The sequence below is a fragment of the Balaenoptera musculus genome, chromosome 7, assembly GCF_009873245.2.
Source record: "Balaenoptera musculus isolate JJ_BM4_2016_0621 chromosome 7, mBalMus1.pri.v3, whole genome shotgun sequence".
In the NCBI taxonomy this organism is placed as follows: Eukaryota; Metazoa; Chordata; class Mammalia; order Artiodactyla; family Balaenopteridae; genus Balaenoptera; species Balaenoptera musculus.
The window spans coordinates 75,538,536-75,561,991 of record NC_045791.1 but is presented as its reverse complement, the minus strand read 5'-3'; the positions used below and the strand labels follow the sequence as shown (position 1 = coordinate 75,561,991).

Sequence of the window (23,456 nt, the reverse complement as noted above, 5' to 3'; positions counted from 1 at the left end):
CTAAATAGTGGCATCTCTTGCCTCTCAGAGGCCACGTGCAGTGAGCAACCTTTCAGGAAACAAACTGGTCTAGTGACAGCTGTGTGTGCTCATGAAGAGCCTGTCTCTTACCTTGTTTTCCTCTGTTTTTCCAAACAGAGGACATGGGACAGAGAGTCAAGTCCCAGTGGGGCAAGAGGAGACCCTTTGAAATTTCCAGTGCCCTGTGTTATGGTGGCTATAGTTATCTTGAACAATTTATTGATTTTCCATTTAGTTCCATTCTCTGTGTGCGTGTGTGTGTGTGTGTGCCTTTCCCACACTTTTTTCTTTTTGGGGGTGGGTACTTTGAGCCATTACTTATATATCTCTATGGGAGAAATAATAGCCTAATCATTAAGCGCATAAGGCTCTGGAGTGAAGTTCCTGGGTTCTGAATCTAGGCTCTTTCACTCACTAACTTGGCAAGTTTATAAACTTTGCTGTATCTCAGTTTCCTCATCTATAAAATGGGGGTTCTGATGGTGCTTGCATAATAGAGTTATTTTAAGGATTAAAGAAGATTATACAAAATAATCTCCTTGAAAAGGTACCTGGCATTTAGTAAGCATTTAATAAAAGTTAACTATTATCCCTCCTGGCTTTATGCCAGATCTACTAACCGCACTAGTGAGATTTCAGCACAATTTTTGTGATAAATTTTCTGGATTATTGTATAGTAATCTATACATGTGTATGTATGAGAGTGTGTCAGTATATATATGAGTACATTATAGAGTTTCTTGGTGAAAAGTTAAATTAACTCTGCAAATGATCCAGAAGGGTTGGTTTACCTTCTTGTGCAATCCCAGAAAACAATCTGAATAACCATGGCCTTAAGGATTTTTAGAGCATGTATAGCTTTATGGTTAAAAAGAAATTTCTACAGTATTAAAAACCCAACGGAAGGACAGATGGTAACTTCCTTATTTGACTTTCTAATAGAATCATGTATAACGCATTGAGTAAAATTTTCCTGGCCCCTAGCTTGCTTTCTTATTATGAGAACAAGAAACTCTCATTGTCTTTTACCATCACTGTTACAGTAATAAATACATTGATGTATGGATTCTGTAGAAGATGCTGATAAGTAGTGAAAACACAAAAAGGAATAATACATAGTTTCTGCCCTCCAATATTTTATATTCTAATTGGTCAAACTGGACAAGCTCATGAACTCCTCAAGGTCAAGAACTATGCCACATCCACATTTGCACTGCTGTGTTTTGCACAGTGTTTGGCACATGACCAGTGGCCAATAAGTTGTGTTGAAGTAATGAATGAAAAATTGCAATACGAGATACAGGAGGTATCAGGAAAAGGAAAAATCAATTTTGAATAGGATAAGTTGGAATTCAAATTAGGACTTTAACTGAACCTGAAGGAAAAAATAGGGTTTATGTAATCAGAAAAAGATTAAGAGTTTGAGGTACTTTCAAGGGCTATTGAATGGAGAAGTGAGGGGGCGTCCCTGGTGGTGCAGTGGTTAAGGATCCGCCTGCGAATGCAGGGGACACAGGTTCAATTCCTGGTCCGGGAAGATCCCACATGCTGTGGAGCAGCTAAGCCCGTGTGCCACAACTACCGAGCCTGCGCTCTAGAGCCCGCGAGCCACAACTACTGAGCCCGTGTGCCACAACTACTGAAGCCCACCTAGAGCCCGTGCTCTGCAACAAGAGAAGCCACCGCAATGAGAAGCCCATGCACTGCAATGAAAAGTAGCCCCCGCTCGCCGCAGCTAGAGAAAGCCCGCGTGCAGCAACAAAGATCCAACTCAGCCAAAAATCAATTAATTAATTAATTAATTTAAAAAAGAAAGAAGTGAGCTAAGGGGGTGTTTAAAGGAGAAAAGCAGAAAATGAGGTTGGAAACAAATGGAGTATAGAATGCTCTGACTTGGAGTGGAATCAAGGAATCAAGGAGTGATTCCTTGATTCTATGGGGAATAAATAGCTGTAAAGGCTTTTGAACAAGTAACTGATAGATACAGAGAAGTATTTTTAGAAGATTAATGTGAGATTGCAGTGGGGAGAGATGCAAGTGAGGAGAAAAGTTGGAAGACTGCTTGTAGTGGTCAAAGCTAATGACGATGAGGACTTGCAGTAAGGACAGGATGTAGGGGGCACAAGTAAGAGACATTACCAAGGAGGGACTTAGCCTGTGGCTGGCTGGATATGAAGGGACAGAAAGAATGAGGAATCCAAGATGACTTCCCTGTTCTGAGCCTGAGTAACTGTGGAAATAATGATGCCTCTTACAGTATGGGGGGCGTCCCACAGGGAGTCAGTTGGTGAAACAGCAATTCCATTCCAGGCATGTTGCATGTGAGGTGGCTGTGGAACATCCTGGCAGAGAGAGTTACAGGTGCATGGCAGAGATGATGACTTCCAGGAGGAATTGAAGTAGATAAAGTCTTAAAGAGGAGAATATGGGCAGAGCATAAGTGTCTTGGGCTGAATCATCAGGCATATTTAGCCATATTTAGGACAACTCAACAAAAATGAAATAGAATGAAGACAATTGCGACTGTATAGCACCAGAGAACGCAAGGAAAGGGAGGGTTTCAAAAAGCAAGAAATGGTCAGTAATCTTAAATACTAGAGAACTTTCAAGAATAATGAAGATGCAGCACTGAAGAGAATGCATTTAAAAATCAACAAGAGATGAATAAAGTATCAGAAACGAGGGAAGGAAGGAAAGAAGGTCAGTCCAGCTAAATTTTCTATGTCTGTCTGAATCTAGTAAGTTCTTGAGTATTTCCTCAAGCAGTCAAAAGATTTTCAAATGTAAAGTGCTATATAAAAAGAAATTTATAATAAAGATGACTAAATTTACTCAAGCATCAACATAATCTCTGTCATGGTGCCTAGCCCAAATTCCTACCAGGTAAAAAAACTGCATAAGGACTTTCCTTTATTTTTTATTTATTTATTTATTTTATTTATTTATTTTTGGCTGTGTTGGGTCTTCGTTGCTGCATGCGGGCTTTCTCTAGTTGCGGCGAGCGGGGGCTACTCTTCGTTGTGGTGCGCGGGCTTCTCATTGCAGTGGCTTCTCTAGAGCATGGGCTCTAGGCAAGCAGACTTCAGTAGTTGTGGCACATGGGCTCAGTAGTTGTGGCTCTCGGGCTCTAGAGCACAGGCTCAGTAGCTGTGGCAAATAATAAAACTTCACAATTTCAGACTGTTGGGGGAAAGAAAGATCCCATTCTGACCTGGGGGAGTAGGGAATCTCTGAAAATAGCAAACAGTTGACCCACTTAAATAAATATTGATGTTGGGAGAAAATACATTTCTACTGGCAATCTACGTTATATTGGGATTTTTTCTTATATCTGGGTGGACATTTATTCTTTTTTTTAAATTCTTATTGGAGTATAGTTGCTTTACAATGTTGTGTTATTTTCTACTGTACAGCAAAGTGAATCAGCTACACGTATACATATATCCCCTCTTTTTTTGGATTTCCTTCCCATTTAGGTCAGCACAGAGCATTGAGTAGAGTTTCCTGTGCTATACAGTAGGTTCTCATTAGTTATCTATCTTATACATAGTGTCAGTAGCATATATATGTCAATCCCAGTCTCCCAATTCATCTATTTATTCTTTGAACTAACACTTACTGAGCACCTACTGAGCTCAGAGTGAGGAATAAAGTCTAGTCCTTGACTTCTGTGAACCTGCATCCTAGTGAGCATCCTGCTGAGGAGCCCTGATGAATAATCATCTGTTTACAGTGCATACATTCTATGCTGTGATACAAGCTTTGCTAGAAGTCTGAGAGTTATAGAAGCAGAAAGAAGAGCACCTCCACCTGATTGGTGGGATCCAGAAAGACTCCTTAAAAGAAGTGCCACCTCATCTGATCTAAAGAATGAGTGAGGCTTAGACAAAGATTTATATCCAGAATATACAAAATACAACTGAAAATCAAAAAAGGAAAAGACAACCCAATAGAAAAATGGACAAGGAACTTGGACAGGTGGCTGATGAAACAGGAAATCTAAATGGTCAATAGACATATGAAACCGTGCTCAACCTCATTAGTAATCAGGAAAAATTCATGTTAAAACCACAGTGAGAAACCACTACAAATCATCCAAAATGGCTAAAATGTCAAAAGACTGCTAATACCAGGTGTTGGTAAATTGGTACAACCATTTTGAAAAAACAAAAAATGCTTTGTCATTACCTAGTTAGTGAAGATACATATACCCAGTGGAAGCGTGCACACGCATGCACCATGCAGCACATACAAGAATGTTGATAGAAGTGCTATTTGTAATAACCCCAAAAGTGTGAACAACTCAGAAATCCACGAACAAGAGACTGGAAAAATAAATTGTGGTAAACTCATACAATGCAACAGTATACCGCAGAAGTGAGCCAACTTATCCTGAAAGGGGCCGGATAGTAAATATTTTAGGCTTTGTGAGCCGTGTGGTCTCTGTCACAACTACTCACCTCGGCCAGTGTAGTGCCAACATACCATATGCAACAAAACAGGCCGTAGGCAGTACTTTGCTGTCCTCTACTATACTGCAATGAAAATGAACAAACTACAACTACACAAGCTGCCCAAGATTAATCTCACGACCTTAATGTTCAGTGAAAGAAAATAGACACAAAATACTGTATGATTCCATTTATATAAAGCTCCCAAAATTGGCAAAACTGAACTATAGTGTTTGCTTGCATTCTTGCATAGTAAACTAAAAAGAGCAAGGACTGAGGACCACAAAAGTCAAGGTAAAAAAAATAAAAGTCAAGGTAGCACAGAGCAGGAGAGGGGGATTGTGATTGAAACGGGCAGGAAGGGAGGCTTCTGGCGTGCCCGCCATTTTCTGCTTTTTGAATGGATGGTGGTTACCAAATGCTGGCAGTTTTAAGTATGTTTTGTGCACCCCGTTTGTATGTTACATTTCTACCCCCACACAAGATGTTTTTAAAGGTTAAAAAAAAAGGCTGAGTAAGGAAGTGTGGGTAAGGCAAACAAGGCTGAAAGACAAGCTGTACAGACTCAGAAATGAGAGAAAATCTCATGGTTTGTCTGGGAACTACAAGTAAAACCGAACACGCAGAGTGCAGCACATGCAGGAGGCAGCGGTGAAACACAAGGCTGCAGGAGTTTTAATGGTCATAATGCGATCTTTCGCATATCTGCCTGTAATAATGAGCTCTGTCGTCCCTTGGAGTTTGAGTGCATTTCAAAACCACAGTTGTATTACTTCAATTAAATATATTAATGAGTGACTACAAAGATGGCACCTTTATTGAAAACATAAAATGTTATGTAATTTGGACGTTATTTATATAGTAGTTTATCTTTCTAAGTAACTTAAAACATTTTGATAAGTAGAGTAAACCAGATACTCCTTTTAATATCTGTACATTAGATTGATTAACAATTTATAGTAGTCAAAAGCTTTAGCTCAGCTCATGTCTGAATTTTCACAAATTCTGAATTAACAGTGATGCAAATCAATGAAGCTTTACTTTCCTGTCGGTGCTCGGATGTACTGGCTCTGGAGTCATTCTGTCTGGTTCAATTACAGCCTTACCGTTCACTAACAATTTGGGCAAGTTATCAAATCTCTCTCTTCCTGAGTTTCCTCATCTGAGAATAATGATAATATCTGCCTTGTGGAGTTTTTGTAAGGGCTAATTAAGGTTAGGCATGTAAAGCACTTTGCCTAGTGCCTGGCGCAAAATATGTACTTGGTATATGTTACTTATTATTTTTTATTATAATTGCTAGATATAATATGGAGTTTGACAGTCTGTTCCCTTTTGAAAATATGGTAAAATTGCTTGCCAGTGTTTGTACATCGTGCTTTTATCTGAGGAAACAATGTTTCATAAATATTTCAAAAATACATACCAATCTTCAGAAGTAAATTGGTGGAAAGAACATATACATGTCTTGGACTGTTTTCATAGAGTTACATCATCAGAGCAAACCTTTTGGCATTGAGTAAGTTCTTAGCTTTTTACTAGAATGTGACTTTTTCTATTTTTTTTTTTTATAAATTTATTTGTTTATTTATTTTTGGCTGTGTTCGGTCTTCGTTGCTGCGCGCAGGCCCTCTCCAGTTGCGGGGAGCAGGGGCTACTCCCCGCTGTGGTGCGCGGGCTTCTCATTGCGGTGGCCTCTCTTGTAGAGCACGGGCTCTAGGAGTGCGGGCTTCAGCAGCCGTGGCTTGCAGACTCAGTAGTTGTGGCTTGCAGGCTCTAGAGTGCAGGTTCAGCAGCTGTGGCGCACGGACCTAGCCACTCTGTGGCATGTGGGATCTTCCCGAACCAGGGCTTGAACCCGCGTCCCCTGCATTGGCAGGCGGATTCTCAACCACTGCGCCACCAGGGAAGCCCTCTATTTTTAAAATTTGATATTTGTCTATGAAGCTTTTAAGCAAAGGACCATAAAAAACTCTACTGATATTTTATTTTGGAAACTATGAGGATAAATGATAGACTTGCTTAACCTTCAGCACATTTCAGTTTTAATCAGAAAAGTCCACTCTGCATGTATATAGTTTTCAAAGCAGCTGCAAAATACTTTCCTTCACCAGTTCTTCACAATAGCCTTGTAAGGTGTAATAAAGCTTATACAAATCGTGTAGCATTGATTGAACGGCAACCAACCCCACCCATTAACGCTGTCAACAACACCATTTGTTCCTTCTCCCAAGGAACTCTCAGCGGCTGGGGAGCTAAGAAGAGCAAGATGGCTTGCAGCTGCTGCTAACTGCCTGTGCTGTTCAGTTCTAGCCAAAACAACCACACCTCCCCCCTAATTTCCTGTGTTTAAAAAGTAATAGAGTCTCTGATATTACTGCCCCAGTGTAAGGACATCAAATCAAAGGCTTGGCTTCAAACACCAAGCCTATCGTGGAGACATAATTATTCACTCTGGTGAGCGCTGATGAAAATGCCTCACTCTGCGTGCACAGCTTGCCCCTTCCTCACCTCTCTAAGCTGAATCAGGCTGCCAGTCTCTTTTCAGCACAATTTAAAACATTATTAAGAATCGAGGGGATTACCTGAAGGGAAGTTCTCAACAAAATTCCCAGATTTATTTCACCTTTCCTTGCTCCTAGGTTTACCTTTCTTGAATGACACTGGCATGTTTAAAATAAATCACAATGTAGGATAAGAAGGACAATTTGTCAACAGAATGAACCCCAGCCCTCCTATCACCATCATCCTCCTGTCCCCACTAATGAGGAAGATTTGGATCACTTTCTGTGTCCTAGGATGCTGAACACTGTCTAAGATGGTCTGGGTGGCCTGGCCTGGACCTGGGCAGGCTCTGGGGTCTGCAGAATCCCTGGGGCGACCCAGAGGAGAAGCTGCAAACCAACAAGACATGCGCCATATTCAGCCTTTAGACAGGTCTCGCTTGGTGTGTATAGTGTTAAGATATTTGAATTAACTGTCACTTTTTAAAGTTGGGAGATATTACATAAGAATCTGGATTTGGGGGTTTTCTTAAAAAAATAGAAGATCCAGCAACACTGGGCCCACATGACCACATGGCAGCACTGGACCAGGGCTGCTGCACTCTTGGATGAGGTATTAAGTCTTCCCCAGGTCCCTCCTTCAGCACAGCCCCTTTCCTTGTTTTATCAGGCTGATACCTTTGGACATTTGAGTCTGGGGCTCAATGGAGCAGATCAGCGTGAGTTAGGGACTGTTATTTGGAGTGAGTTAGTGGGGGCGGGGGAGGGGGACACCTAATCTATAGGGTGAGTTAGGGACCTGAGATCTAGAGCATGAGTTAGGGGCCTCTGATACAGAATTCTACAGATGCGGAGCCAGGCTGGGCTTTTGGAATAAATCCAGATCTCTACAATGATCTTCCTGGAGATTTTTTTAAACCAAAAATGACATCTCTGAGGGCAACTTCATTCGAAACTGTCTTTCTAAGCTGGGCCACCAACAGACAGGCACATCACTGATATTTGAGTGTTTACTTTGTACCAGGTCCTGGGCTCATGCTTTACAATTACTATCAAAGCATCTCTATGAAGTTAATACCATTGTTTGTCCCTGTCTCAGAAAGGCAAATTAACTTGTTCCAGATCTAGTAAATGGCATGAGTTGAGCCCAGGTGATTTGCTTCCAGATCCTAATGCTCTTAGAATAGTGTGCTGCCTCTCATTCCACAGGGGAGGACTTTAACAAAGCAACCAATAGTTGTATAGCACATGCTACATGCCAGATACTTTCTAGGAGCACATATAAATTTATTTAATCCTAACGACCCTATAGAGTAGACTCTATTATTATTCTTACCTTGAAGATGAGGAAACTGAGGCACTTGGGTGCGAAGTACCTTGCCAGGCTAGTAAGTGGCAGAACTGGGATTTGCATCCAGGCATTCTGGTCCGAAGGTCTTTTTTTTTTTTTTTGGCTTGTGGGATCTTAGTTCCCCGACCGGGGATTGAACCCCGGCCCTCAGCAGTGAAAGCAAGGAGTCCTAACCACTGGACCACCAGGGAATTCCCCCTAGAGTCTATTTTCTAAACTACTGCTCCATGAGCACCCTGGAGCTCTGTTCACTGAATATGTTAATGTTACAACCAATTTTTCATTCATTTGGTCCTTTAACAAGTATTTTTCAAGCACTTATCATAATTGTCATGTCTATGCCGAGTGCTATTTATCGAAAGACACAGACCTCCAATAGAAGAACATGCTCATTTGAGACAGTTGAATAATTAATGTAAAGCACTGAGCCCAAAATGACATGATCTTTACAAAAACTTATGTGTAAGATATGCTTATTAGTACTGATGTACAATTTTTTTTCTCCCTTTGTAACTTTCCTGGATTTCTCAGTTTGTAATTCCTCTCAAAACTTCTGTGTGTGTGTGTCTTTGTGTGTTTCAGGCATTAACATTTCTTTTGCATTGAACTCAAGACAATAACCTTACTTTATTGAGAGTGCAAGAGGATGTAGATTAGACTAGAAAAGCTGGATTTGTTCCACTGACACAAAATTTCTCTGACATCACCAGAGAACAAGGTGTTCCTTAGAAATACATTCTCTACCTGAACAGGAACGTCTTTAAGCACCAGTGTCCTTCTGTTATAACTATCTTCTTGTGATTCTATTTAACGTGTTACAAAATTCTACCTTTGTTTTACAACAAAGAAACAATAGAACAGAACGGAGGGAATGATTTCATTATCACTATCAATCGGACCAATGAAGTGTAGAAAGTCCTTTAAGAGACCTCAGGCTGTAAAGTTTTTACAGTTCTTTTATCTAGTTTTATAATTCATTTTATTCCCTCTGATGTCATCTGTACCCCTTGCTGCCATCACTGTGTCCTTGCTACTTCTATCCCAGTAGGGGTTCCAAGCCTCTACCAAAAGACTTAGCACTAGACCTGAGATGCTTTTAAGTTGTACACACAAACACAGAACTAATAACATTGAATCTCATAGTCAGAAAGCTGTGCCCTTTTCAGTTCTTTTTAAGCCTTCCAATCAGTTTGGAGTTACTATGTCTTTAACACCTCTCTAATGGCTAATTCTCCCTTTCAACAAAGAGAGAGCGGGGCTGTGGCTCAGTCCTTGGCAGATAACAGTATCCAGCTAGAATTTGATAAGTATTTTCTTTTTGTTGTATTTATTCTTATGTAATTTTCTACTTATGGTAAGTGATTCTGGTTTTATGCCCTTAAGGAATTCTCAGTCTAACAGCAGAGACAAACACATAAACAAGTATCTATTAATACAGATTGATAAGGGAACTAGTAGAATGCACAGCACAGAGGAAGGAATGATTAACTCAACTTGGGGAGCAGGAAAGGAAACGAAGTTCTGGCAACATGAAACAGTGTGCCAGGCTCAGGAACTCCTGTGGTTCAGTCCTGCCAAAGCGAGATGTACAAGAAAAAGGATGACAAGAGTGAAAGCTGAATAAGTAGACAGAGGCCAGACTATGAAGGTTCTTTTGTATCATGCTAAGCATTTCCATTTTCTACAATAAGCAATGAGATTCAATAAAAGATGGAAATTTTCTTTAAATTTTTGTAGGATTAGTATATAGTTCTAAAAATAAGTTTAGGCTATGTTTCATTCCTTAGTCTTAACAGTTTATTCTAGTTTATAGTTTTTTAGTTCCTTTGTTTGGAAATCAGGGTTGATAGTTAAAATACTAAAAAAGTAAGACCAAATGAATCACGGAGTGATTGCCACACAACCGTGCAGAACTGGGTCATTTTGCAATGAAATCCAGCTGTTTCTTCCAAACCCAGGATCAGTCTCTTTGTTTTTATTCCTATTCATAATTATGAAAATATATTGTAGATTAGTTTAAATCCAAAAGAGGATGAAAATTTGAGTAAATGGATTCATGCTGGTTTATATAACTTTTCTTTGAGTGCTTTATTTTCACTTGAGAAGTTGGCATGAACCCACGTGAATCCAAGTGGTGGATTTCTGTTCCATCACGTGGATATTAATGTAAGAGGAGGTAGGGATTTCCTCTGACCCTTCTTCCTTGTCTGCTTCTTAACCTACTTCCTGTGTTTGGGCAATTAACAGCAGCTATTTGCTGGACAGCACTGACCACACTGACAGAAGGCCAACAGCCAGCACTGCCCCTACCTGGAGTTCATTTCATATGTTTTGTTATTCAAGAGATAGCCAAACTGCAGCTCCATTTCTAGATATTAAGTCTTGGTTGTTTTCCAGAAAATGAGAAATATTGTCACAGAAAATGAAGTTGTTTTTAAAATTAATACTGCTAGAACATTCATTTTCCCATATAACACACCCTTTTCCTTTTACTAAAAACTACACAGATTGTACTATTCTATAGTTTCTACAGATTTGCCCTGCTTCAAAGGAATGTTCCAACTGCATATCAATTTTGCGTTTAAATTTCCTGTGTATTTAGAATTTTTACTTATTAAGAAGAACTTCTGGTTGCCTTTACTTTTTCAATTTCTTTACTCAAGTATTTATATAAGTGCCATAAGAAACCATATTTTTAGTTTCCCAGAGAAACTTAAAACACGATGTTTTTGAAATGTAATTAGAAATAAGAAAGCACTTGACAGGGACTTCCTTGGTGGCGCAGTGGTTAAGAATCCGCCTGCCAATGCAGGGGACGTGGGTTCAATCCCTGGTCCGGGAAGATCCCACATGCTGCGGAGCAACTAAGCCCGCGAGCCACAACTACTGAGCCCGCGTGCCCTAGAGCCTGCATGCCACAACTACTGAGCCCACATGCTGCAACTACTGAAGCCCACACACCTAGAGCCCGTGCTCCACAGCAAGAGAAGCCACCGCAATGAGAAACCTGTGCACTGCAACGAAGAGTAGCCCCTGCTCACCACAACTAGAGAAAGCCCATCGTGCAGCAATGAAGACCCAACAGAGCCAAAAATAAATAAAATATTTTAAAAATAATTAAAAAATTAAAATGTGTCTATAAATAAATAAATAAATAAATAAATAAATAAAATAAAACTGCCTTATTTGAAATATATATATAGGGCATTGTATTTCTACTTTAAGACATATTGGTAATACTATATATCTGCCAGCTGCTAAGATTACTTTTGCTTTTTCTGAAATTAAATTAGAAAATATATAATACCTGTTAGTATAACTTTATTTGAGATTAAATCATATGGATATGTTTCCTATTCATTAGTATTATCATACGTAGATAGAAATAATATGTAATTCAACTTTATGAATGTGCAAATCTCTCTTTGCATTTGATATTTCAGCTTCGCCAAACCCAGAAGTAATCAAGATAAATTCAATTCTGGATATAGTAACAAAAGTGGAAGACTACTATCTTAAAGGATATATTGTTGGGGCTATTCATCCTGTTATACAACCTGTTGGGCAGCAAAAACACCTGCCTGCAAGTTACCTATACAGGGTGGTGCTATCGCGCTTGAAATTAAGGTAAGCCTGACGCTCCAGAAAACTGTCATACTAAGAAGCTGTTGAGAGAGACAGTTTTCTTTGGCTAAAAGTTTGAACAAAGTGATGGAGAATAAAGGATAATTAGGGGTTTTGGCTTAAGGCACATTTTCCAGCAGTTGAACCTTGATTAGGAGAAGGAAACTTAAATCTCCTTCCTTAAAACTTCTCATAGATTTAGCCCCTTGCAGACAAACAGGTCCTAGGTAAGGATGTCAATGAAAAAAGGGAAAGGAAAATAGACTCAAGAAGCACCTGAAAGCTGGTATAGCAACTTCAGCAGATGAGGGGGTATCAATTAGCTACATCCTATCACTGGGCTAAAAGAGCTGACTGAACAAGTCCACTTTCACTGAGCATTTTTTTGAACTGTCCTGTATTGTTTTATTAATAATGGCAACAGAAACTATCTTTAACTTCCAAAACTTTTACAGCCAAAAGGCCTACATGCCAAGTTCTCACAAACTGGATAGATCTCTTATCAGCTTTTTCCAAAAAATAGGATGGGAAAGCCAGAAAGCCATCCATTTTAGGTTCTTTTTTAATAGCTGTTTTTCCAAACAATACTACAAACGTTTTTGCCAACCAAGCTTGTATGTTTCATAATATTCAAAATACTGTTACTCCTTCCAATGAAGAATGAAAATAACCAGACCAATGTCTTTGATTAGCACACTAAATTTTTTTTACACAACTCTTCAACTGTATCAAAATCATCTCAAAGACCAGGGTAAAAACTGTGTTTTCTCTTTAGAGCGATTTTAACTATGAAAGGGCTAAGCTGAGAAGGGAAAAGAGAGAAAACAGGAAAATTGGGAAAAAAAGAAGAGGCTTTAAAAAATCCCAGATGTGCTTTTTAGGGACACTGTCTGCTACTGAGTAACTAACTGCCTGCCTACACATGTCTGAGAGGGCATGTACACAAGCAGCTTTCACCATGACAGGGCACCTCATCAGATATTTACTAGTTCAAGCATTACTAAGTAAATATGCCATTTACCACACCATAGCAACACTTATGTCCTAATTACAAATCTTACAAACCATGGATAAATTATTTTTCTCTTTTCGCATTACTTCAAATAGATTTAGCAGTGCCCTGCCAGGGCTAATAATCAAGGGGTGACGATCAGAAAAGAAGAAAAAGGAAAAAGACAGGACAATATTTATCTGCACTTAAATAGGATTGTTACTTGTGCTTTTGTACAATAATGAGGTATAACAGTGATCTAAAATCATTTCTCATAACTTATCAAAACAACAGACGTGGAGCTTTTCTTTCATGTTAAATTAGAAATTAAATTAATAGAGGTTTTAATTAAGGAAATCTAAATTAATAGAAGTTATTGTGTTTTTCCAATATTTTTACATAAGAAGACAGCCATTAGGGTCGAAATAACAAAGAAAAAGGATTGCCTTGAACTTATTTGTGAGTTTCTCACTCATTTTCACATGAGCATATTAGCTGAAAATCAGCAATTGGCTTCCAACCATAAACATATTCTCTGTTACAGCACGAAGCATTCGACAGCACCCAGTGGACAAAGACGCCCAAGGCTTGTGATTGAGGAATGTCCTCTAACTTTTGAGACACAAACAAATGACGTAGCAAAAGAACTGATAGAAAAGGTACTAAAAGTATACATTTTTTCATGGGATATTGAGAAATATTTCTTCTTTCATGGATATTGAGAAATATTGAGAAATATTTCATATTTCTTCTTCATCAATTTCCTTTCCTACTTTAAAAAGAACAGGAAAATTATAGGTGACTTAGTCTACCAGAATTTAAAACAAATTGAAGCACAGGTACCAAATTGTAGAGTTAAAAACAGAAATACAGGCCAGTGAAACAGAATGGAAATGCCAGAAATAGATTTCTACATATATAAGAAGTTTCATAACAAACCTGATGAAATAAAATGGGGGAACAACCATTACTTCGTAAGTGCTGCTGGGAAAATGAGCAATTGTTCTATAGTAAATAGACTCCACACTTTTCACATGAGATAAAGAGGTAATTTTTTATTTCAAGTGCAAAAAATCTGAAAGAAAATGAAAGAGTGGACATATTTAATTATGAATAGATTGAGTAATTTGAGTTTGAATATATAAAGATTTATATACTAGGAAAAAAAAGAATCGGGGGGACATCTGCAGCAAATGTGTCTTATGGAAGCTTCATTTTCTGAATATATATGAAACGAATACAAACGCATGAAAGTATATTCAGTCTTTTTTTTTTTTTTTTTTAATTTATTTTTGGCTGTGTTGAGTCTTCGTTTCTGTGCAAGGGCTTTCTCTAGTTGCGGCGAGCGGGGGCCCCTCTTCATCGCGGTGCGCGGGCCTCTCACTGTCGCAGCCTCTCTTGTTGCGGAGCACAGGCTCCAGACGCTCAGGCTCAGTAGTTGTGGCTCACGGGCCTAGTTGCTCCGCGGCATGTGGGATCTTCCCAGACCAGGGCTCGAACCCGTGTCCCCTGCATTGGCAGGCAGATTCTCAACCACTGCACCACCAGGGAAGCCCTATATTCAGTCTTGAATGGACAGACAGAATCCATGGACAGAAAGGAAACACAAATAATAAAGAGACATTTTGGCAAAGGGTTCAACCTAACTAATAATTTTTAATGTAAATAAAAACTGAGAAGTAATAACTTACCAGTATTAACTGAGAAATTAAATTGAAAATATTAAATTCAATGTTGGAAAGAACTTTAAGAAAACATTCATATACATTCACATACAATGCAATTGACATTGTAATAAATTAGTACAGTGTTTCTGAATACCAGTTTGGCAATAAAAGTCATAAATCTTGTTTTATTTTGTGACCCAGTAATTTCCTCTTTAGGAATCTATTCCAAGAAATTAATTGAAAAGGGAAAAATCATGTTTATACAAAGATATTTTAATCAACAGTGAATAGGGGCCAAATTCTCAACAAGTGGAAAACTGAGAAGGAAGCAATGGTCCATCAATATGATAGACTATTTTATGGGCATTGAACATGACAACTATCTTAACTGTTGAGAGTAAAACGTCTATTCAATATAACTTAATTGAACCTTAAATGAAAAATTGAACACTATATGTATATTGATTAAAACCAAAAAAAAAGAGTTGTACATTCATAAGTATTCTAAATTGACAGGATTTGATGGTGAAAGTTTGGGTGTTTTTTTTTAATTTTAGTTGCGTTGACATATGTGTAAGGCTTAGCTTTTACTTAAATGAATACTGCCAAAAACCTAAGGCATTTCCTGTCAAATAAGAAACTGTGAAATTTGTTCGCTGTTTCTGTTTTTCCCAAGCTTTAAATGACCGTGTGTGTAAGATTATCTGTGGTTTGTGTTTAGCCAGTTAGAGCTGCCAATGATACTTCCCATTTAGATATAAAGTCACCATTCAATAAGGTTTTTCAGGAACAGTCTTTGACACTAGATTTTTATAAACAAGGTACACATACTATTTACTACTACTATTCTGGGAAAAAAAATTTTTTTTCTGGGAATAAATCCACTCCAGAAACAAAAATCTAACTGCTAATTTAGTCTTAATAGATCATCATGAGAGCATTTGTTTTGTATTTGACTTCCTGGACACAAAGGTCTATTTAAACAGGAAAGTACTATTATTTCAGCAATTAAAGTAATGGGGTTATTTTATGAAGAGAAAAGCTTCAGGAAAAATAGCACGTGAAATATTTGAACATTGCCCCGTCTATGAACAAGAGCAATAGATGAGTGCCAAATATTATTTTTGAACGGCTGCCTTATATAAAGAGTTGATTGTTAAACAGCTAGATTTTAAGTCATTTTAACATTATGTGAATGTTTGCTCTTTTTTTAAATTTAGATTTACAAGTGTTTTCCCCAGGATTTTAAAATAAAAATCACATGAAAAACATCAATCTTGCAACTTAAAAAACGGAAAAGACAGTAATACACTATATGATACCAGCTTTTCCAGTTTTTCCATTACTAAAACTTTTTAGTAATAGAGAAAGTCTTCTGCAATTTTTCACCCAAATCAACGAATAAGACCTAGAGAAAGCACTGACATTAAATTTACCGGTTTCTACCTGCCTCCTCACCACCTCCTTCTCCTCTCCCGGGAAACCTGATATAAAGGACAATTTATGGTTATTTTTAAGGCTTCTTGCACTGTCACAGTCTTAATGTGTTAATTTATAGGAGTAAACGATATTGTGCCAGCAGTGTTTGTCCTAGCTCCATACACCCACACCCTCTGTCCGTCTCAGCTAAGTTACAGCAGCCTCCATTGCTGTCTGGTTTCACCCCGCTTCTTCCTGGCCTTTTTCATTCCATTTTATTTCTGACTATAGACGTTTGCACTTGCAACCTCCATCATAACTCTTTCTTCGCCTCCCAGGTGAATTTAAAACATTTAAAATCTTTAAAACAGTGGCCGTATAAAAGATGTTGCTATTTCTTTATTTTAACTTATTTAACGAGTACTTATAGAGCACCTATAGGTACAAAACATTGCAACACAAAAGTGAGTAAGATAGTACATGCCCTCAGAAGAATCGTCAGCTTAACACAGGAGAAAAACGTGGACACAAAAAGAACAAAGAAATGATGCAAAAGCAGAGAAAGAGAAAAGAGTTGAGCATGAAAATAACCACTCTTAGGGTCTCAAATTATTTCACTGGCATTATTTCATGTGCTTCTGAACCCTAGTCTTTAACTGATAGGACTGAATCTAATCATGTGTATTTGGCCCAGAAAGGAGATAATAGTACCAAGATATAAGCAAATCAGAAACTTCTGATTTGGGCTTATGCATTATATGTACGCATTTGTCAAGAATTAGTCTTTTAACAGTTTTCTTTACACACAAGCAAACAAAGCTGTATGTTTTCTGCTTTTAAATTAATGTCTCTTCTTTATTATTAAGATGTATTTGGTAATTTTTTTTTTTTTTTTTTTATGGAGGAGAAAGAAAGAATGGCTTTATTTCTTTGCCAGGCAAAGAGTGAACACAGTAGCCTAGCACCTCAAGAACTCTGCCCCCCTCCCTGGGGAATAGGGAGAGGTCGGTAATGTTATTTTTGAGGATTTCTTGGGATAGTTTTAAATTTTGCTTCAACTAGAGAAACCATTGTTAACAGGGCTGCAAAAATCATGCTATGGAATTATTAGTTCTTCCCAAATAGTAACCTCTTGGAGAAAATATAATTTTTAAAGTAAGTAATTAATTTACTTATTTGTTTGTTTGTTTATTTATTTATTTTGGCTGTGCTGGGTCTTGGTTGCGGCACGCGGGCTCTTCATTGCAGCGCAGGCTTCTCTAGTTGCGGCACATGCGGGCTTAGTTGCAGTATGTGGGATCTTAGTTCCCCAACCAGGGATCAAACCTGCATTGGGAGTGCAGAGTCTTCACCACTGGACCACCAGGGAAGTCCCGAAAATATAATTCTTGTTTTCACAGTTTCTAAAGTGTATCAGTTCTGCTTGAAGAAACCACAAACATAGTGTGACATGGTCTTAGGATTGGTGCTATATTAGAGGTCATTAATTTGTTTATGAATGGGTCTTTACTGGTCGATTTACTCCTTTTCTAATGGATTTCCTTAATAAGCCTGAAGGTTAATTGATAAAGCAATTAATGCAAATGAAGTTTACGTTTTGTTCTACCATGTCTTTTTAAACCTCAGATTAATGGAGGTGCTAAAAGAGGAATGAAATTTGTTGGATTCATATCACAGCACTGTCCACCACTTAAATTCTGCAATGGAACCAACCATGATGGAGATACAGAATCAGCACTACATGTGAGACACAGTTCAGAGGAAAACTGTAAAATTTGGAATGAAGGAGCATTAAGTGGGCAATCATCTGAAAGTGGAATTGAGGAAGAACTACATCATGAAAGCGGACAGTGTCAAATGGAGCGAGATGGCAGCCCCAGTTTCTCTAAATCAAGAAAGGGAGAAGGTAACAGACAAGATGGGTAGAAATAGGGTGTATATTAGTTTAAATTTAGCAGAAGTATGTTTTTGAGGGTTTTTTAACAAATATGAGGCAAATTAAATCTCTAATGAGTATAAAGATGAAAAAACTAGTATAAACTTGTCTTGATTTTTTAAAATTATTACACCTGGAATAAGGTAGGGCAGTTTTCCAAACAGTTATCCCTAGCATGGTCATACACCACCATCCACATAACGAAACTTTGTGTTGAAAATTGGTTCCCATTTAGTCATACACCAACTCCTCTGTAAAATGGAGGCTGTGCATGGATACACAAAAAAGTGATTCTGTAAAGAAAGCTGTTCTGATTTATGTTTCTCCCTATAAACAGTGTGTGAGAATTTTAGTTTTGGCCTTTCCCATTTCATGGGTGCTTCTCACCTTTGAAGTTAATTGGCTTTCTTTGATCACCAGTTAGAATATTAAAATGCACATCATGATGAAACAACTAATATAACAATAGTGCCTGCATTCTTTTTTTTTTTTTTAATTTATTTTTGGCTGCATTGGGTCTTCGTTGCTGCACGCAAGCCCTCTCCAGTTGCGGCGAAAAGGGGCCACTCCTCGCTGCGGCGTGCGGGCCTCTCACTGCAGTGGCTTCTCCCGTTGCAGAGCACGGGGTCTAGCCACGCGGGCTTCAGTAGTTGTGGCTTGCGGGCTCTAGAGCACAGGCTCAGTAGTTGTGGCGCATGGGCCTAGCTGCTCTGCGGCACATGGGATCCTCCCGGACCAGGGCTCAAACCCCACGTCCCCCATATTGACAGGTAGATTCTTAACCAATGCGCCACCAGGGAAGCCCGTGCCTGCATTCTTAAATAACTTTAAACAATAGTTTTATTCTTCTTTGCAGCTAGCAAGTCTTCCAAGAAGTTGAGAGTATTTTTTAATGTATTTCAGACTGTTCTAAGTTTTCTGATACGTTTACGGGTACGCTTTAAAAAGCACTAATAAAGAAAATCAAAGACTATGTACACCTTAGAGTTAAGAGTCTGCAGCCAGACTGCCTCAGTGTCTTTAATAGAAAGGGTGTTGTTGTGAGAAGTAGACACGAGATGTCTACAAAGTGCTTAGCCCAGTGCCTGGCACAGAATAGACTCTTTATTAAGTTAGCTACTATTAACTGATCCTTTGATCAGTGTTGGTGCTAAGGCCACACACACTGGTGGCATCGGCTTTCTGGGTTGTAGTGAGATTGCTCAATATTCGTGCATGGCAGAGACCCATTGGACCACGGTCAACACAGCCTCCTTAAGAAAGGACCCAGAGCATTTCCCAACTCATCATCTCACCACCTCACCACCACCAACACCCTCCCATTTTTTTCACCAGTTCCCTAGCTAACAACCACCCTGTTTTTCCTGCAGTGTGCAAAATTTAGGAATGTGAGTTTAGGAATGTAAGAGCTGTTGGAGTTGTGGCCAGAGAGCTACCCACTATATTCCACCCACAGCTACCTTTAAACTCCTGCTGGTTCCCATCCTAACTTTGATTAGATCAGGTGTCTGTTCCAAGTCTTTTAAGTTTCAAATCCAGTATGCTACTTAATTTAATTATCAGTCTTTAGATTCTGCTATCTATTTATTTTAAAACCCTATACTTTTTGATAACTTTTCTATGGCAGTGGTTGGTTCTTAACTTTTGGTGCTGGGGGGTGGGAGTGAGAGCGATAGCGATGGGGGCTGGGGGGAGACCAACAAAAGATCTCTTGAAGAGTCTGGTGAAATCCATGGAGACTCACCCAGAAAAACACACATAACACACATACCCCTAACACTCTGTGACACAAGTGGTGTTAGACTTCCTAAAACACAACCATAAATGTGGGTCCATAGACCCCCAAGTTAAGAATTTGCTAACTTGTAAAGTATATGATCCAGCAGTTCCATGTCTAAGTATGCATTCTAGAGTCACTCTCACATATGCGTCCAAGGAATGAATAATGTTTGTAATAACAAAAATTCAGAAATAATGTATATGTCCATCAACAGGAGAAAAGTAAACTGGAATGCTATATAGCAGTTAAACTAAATGAATAAGATCTATATGTATTAAATACACTTCAAAAGCATAATGTTGAACAAGAAAATCAACTTATAGATTGATACATACAGTATAATACCATTTTTTTAAAACTTTTTAAACTGAAAAACATTGTTTTTAAACTGCAAAACATCATTTATGTGTAAAGAAATGTGTATTAAAAGAATAAAAGAACTTGCATGAGAATAATAAACACCAAATTCATTACAGTAGCTATTTCTGGAGAATAGGATTAGGGGAGATACATCTTGAGCCTCAAGTACATCCATTTCTCATTTCCTTGAAAAAAATCTGAAGCAAACCTGGCCCAATGTTAACATTTGATAAAGCTGAGTGGTGGATAATTTTATTATTCTCTATGCTTGTTTGTGTGCTTGAAATAGCTCATGATTAATTTTAAAAAAAAAGATTTTAGGAATCTTTTCAATAAAATTATAGTTTTCCCCTTTTTTCTTGCTTCTGAACACCTATCCTCAGATAACAAGTTGTATACAGTCTTCAATGATTTTGAGGATGAATCAACCTGCTGGACCTATCAGGAAGGCATCCTGTCAATGAAAGTAACAAGAAAAGGCTCTGTTGTTAGTACACTTGATGCCGATTGGCTGGAGTTAACTACATTTTATTATAAACAAGGCTTGTCTTTAATCGATTCTTTTGTATGCTGGGAAACATCTAAAGGTGAGTTTTATATTATGATATGTTGATATCTAAAGAATTTGACCTTGTGTCAGAGTTGGTGGAAATGTTTTTGCCTCTCAAGTTCAATGGCTAAAAGAACAGATATTATTTTTTTTTTAATTTTATTTTATTTACTTATTTATTTCTTATACAGCAAGTTAAAAGGACAGATATTATTCCTAAGAAAATAGATTCTAATTATTACACAACTCTGTAGCTTTAATTTAGAAGCTTAAACATCCTGTGTGGTACTATTATAATGTGATGTTTGCTGTTGGGTTGTGACTATCAGAAATGGACAAACCACTGTGTGATCAATTAGTAGCATTTTCCAAATAAGATGTACTACAGCAGCCCAATCAGGAGGTTTATGATGACATTTGACAATTACTATCCAAATTTATTACATTAGCCCAATTTTGGAGACTACCTACCATGTCCTCCAGTCTAAACCTGACATTCGAAAATTCGTATAGAAAAATAAACTTTGGTTCAGAAAATTATATTGACCTATATTTATTTATGCCTTCCCCTTATCCTTCATCTTTATCTAACCTTCTTCTTTTAGTTATAATGGGATATGTAATCATTCATGTCTATCATAAAAACAAATAAATCTTTCCAAAAATTATTTCTAAAGAAAGTGTTTTTTAAAAGAGATTAGTGCTGGGACTTCCCTGGTGGCGCAGTGGTTAAGAATCCACCTGCCAATGCAGGGGACACAGGTTCGAGCCCTGGTCCGGGAAGATCCCACATGCTGCGGAGCAACTAAGCCTGTGCGCCACAGCTACTGAGCCTGTGCTCTAGAGCCCATGAGCCACAACTACTGAGCCCGCGTGCCACAACTACTGAAGCCCACATGCCTAGAGCCCATGCTCCGCAACAAGAGAAGCCACCGCAATGACAAGCCCACACACCACAACAAAGAGTAGCCCCTGCTCGCCACAACTAGAGAAAGCCCGTGTGCAGTAACAAAGACCCAATGCAGCCCAAAATAAATAAATAAATAAATTTATTTATTTTAAAAAATAAATAAATAAAAGAGATTAGTGCTGGGACTTCCCTGGTGGTGCAGTGGTTAAGAATCCACCTGCTAATGCACGGGACACAGGTTCGATCCCTGGTCTGGGAGGATCCCACATGCCACAGAGCAACTAAACCTGTGCACCACAACTACTGAGCCTGCGCTCTAGAGCCCGCGAGCCACAACTACTGAGCCTGCGTGCCACAACTACTGAAGCCCGCGCACCTAGAGCCTGTGCTCCGCAACAAGAGAAGCCACCGCAATGAGAAGCCCACACACCTCAATGAAGAATAGTCCCTGCTCCCCGCAACTAGAGAAAGCCTGCGCACAGCAACGAAGACCCAACGCAGCCAAAAATAAATAAATTTATTTTTAAAAAATAAAAGAGATTAGTGCTAAAAAAAAAAGAACAAAGATAGTAAGGAGACTGGAAAAATGCATTAGGAAGGATGGTGGTTATGAAAATCAGAATAGTTAGGGACCATGACTTGGGGTTAGAGGAAGGAATGAACAAGCAAATAAAATGAGATCTCAATAAACCCTATTATTATTAAATCAGCCTAGTGATACCTTAACTAATACAACTAAAGACTTTGGATGATTATTTTAAATTATCGAGTCATGTTCCAATAGGTCTCTTTAAGTAGCAACCAAGAGTAAGGATCTAGCTCATTGGAGCACCCCAAAATATATCACCTTGCATAGTGCTTGGCACTTAGCAAGTGCTCAATAAATATTTATTTGTATTTTTGGTTACTGGAAACTTCTTCCAAGTTGATCTTTTATGGAAACAGCCAGACCTGATATGAAGCACATGGACTTTAGCATCAGACAGACAAGGGTTTAAATCCTGTGTCCTCTACTTAGAGCTGTGTGACCTGGGGAAGTTAGTTGAGCTCATTGAGCCTCAGTTTCCTAAAAGGGGGATAAAAACACTCCTACTAACTGTTGTGAGAGTTTAATAAGATATAGTACGTACAAAAAAAAAAAAAAAGATATAGTACGTACAAAGTAACTCCCACGCGCCTTGCCCACTGTCAGAGTTCATTTTCTGGGGTTGGTCTTTTCTCCTGCCACTTGCTAGATGCACTTACAGTACTTTTTCTGGGTTTTTTTAGCAGGTTTTCCATTTCTTTTTAGTTAACTTTTATTTATTTTTGGCTGTGTTGGGTCTTCATTGCTGCACGCAGGCTTTCTCTACTTGCAGCGAGCGGGGGCTACTCTTTGTTGCAGTGCTCGGACTTCTTATTGCAGCGGCTTCTCTTGTTGCGGAGCATGGGCTCTAGGCATGCGGGCTTCAATAGTTGCCGCACACAGTAGTTGTGGCTCTCGGGCTTAGTTGCTACAAGGCATGTGGGATCTTCCCAGACCAGGGTTCGAACCTGTGTCCCCTGCACTGGCAGGCGGATTCTTAACCACTGCGCCACCAGGGAAGCCCCTACAGTACTTTTAGTATGAATCATCTATTTGAAGGTCAGTTTATGCTTCATATATTCCCTCCCGCCCCATCTCTTTCTCTTCGCTCCAAAGAGTCTGAGTTAGAGCCGTTCAAAAGAAAGGTGGGGGAGGGGGGCGGTGATCTCCTGGCGGTCCAGTGCTTAGGACTCCGCGCTTTCACTGCCGTGGGCCCAGGTTCAATCCCTGGTAAGGGAATTAGGATCTCACAAGCTTCGAGGCACGGCAGAAAAAAAAAAAAAATCCATTCCAAATTTTGGATTGTGACTAACTGCTGAAGGAAAGA

At 38.8% G+C, this 23,456-nt stretch overlaps 1 protein-coding gene across 1 annotated transcript in view; it reads left to right on the top strand.

The window, feature by feature from the left end:
• Positions 1-23,456, top strand: part of RFTN2 (raftlin family member 2) — a 66,250-nt gene that overhangs the window by 2,667 nt on the left and 40,127 nt on the right. Inside the window, exons 2-5 of the mRNA XM_036856933.1 lie at positions 11,771-11,954; positions 13,487-13,601; positions 17,655-17,934; positions 20,488-20,691. Of these exons, the coding sequence (XP_036712828.1) occupies positions 11,771-11,954; positions 13,487-13,601; positions 17,655-17,934; positions 20,488-20,691 (783 nt within the window). The remainder of the gene's footprint in view (positions 1-11,770; positions 11,955-13,486; positions 13,602-17,654; positions 17,935-20,487; positions 20,692-23,456) is intronic.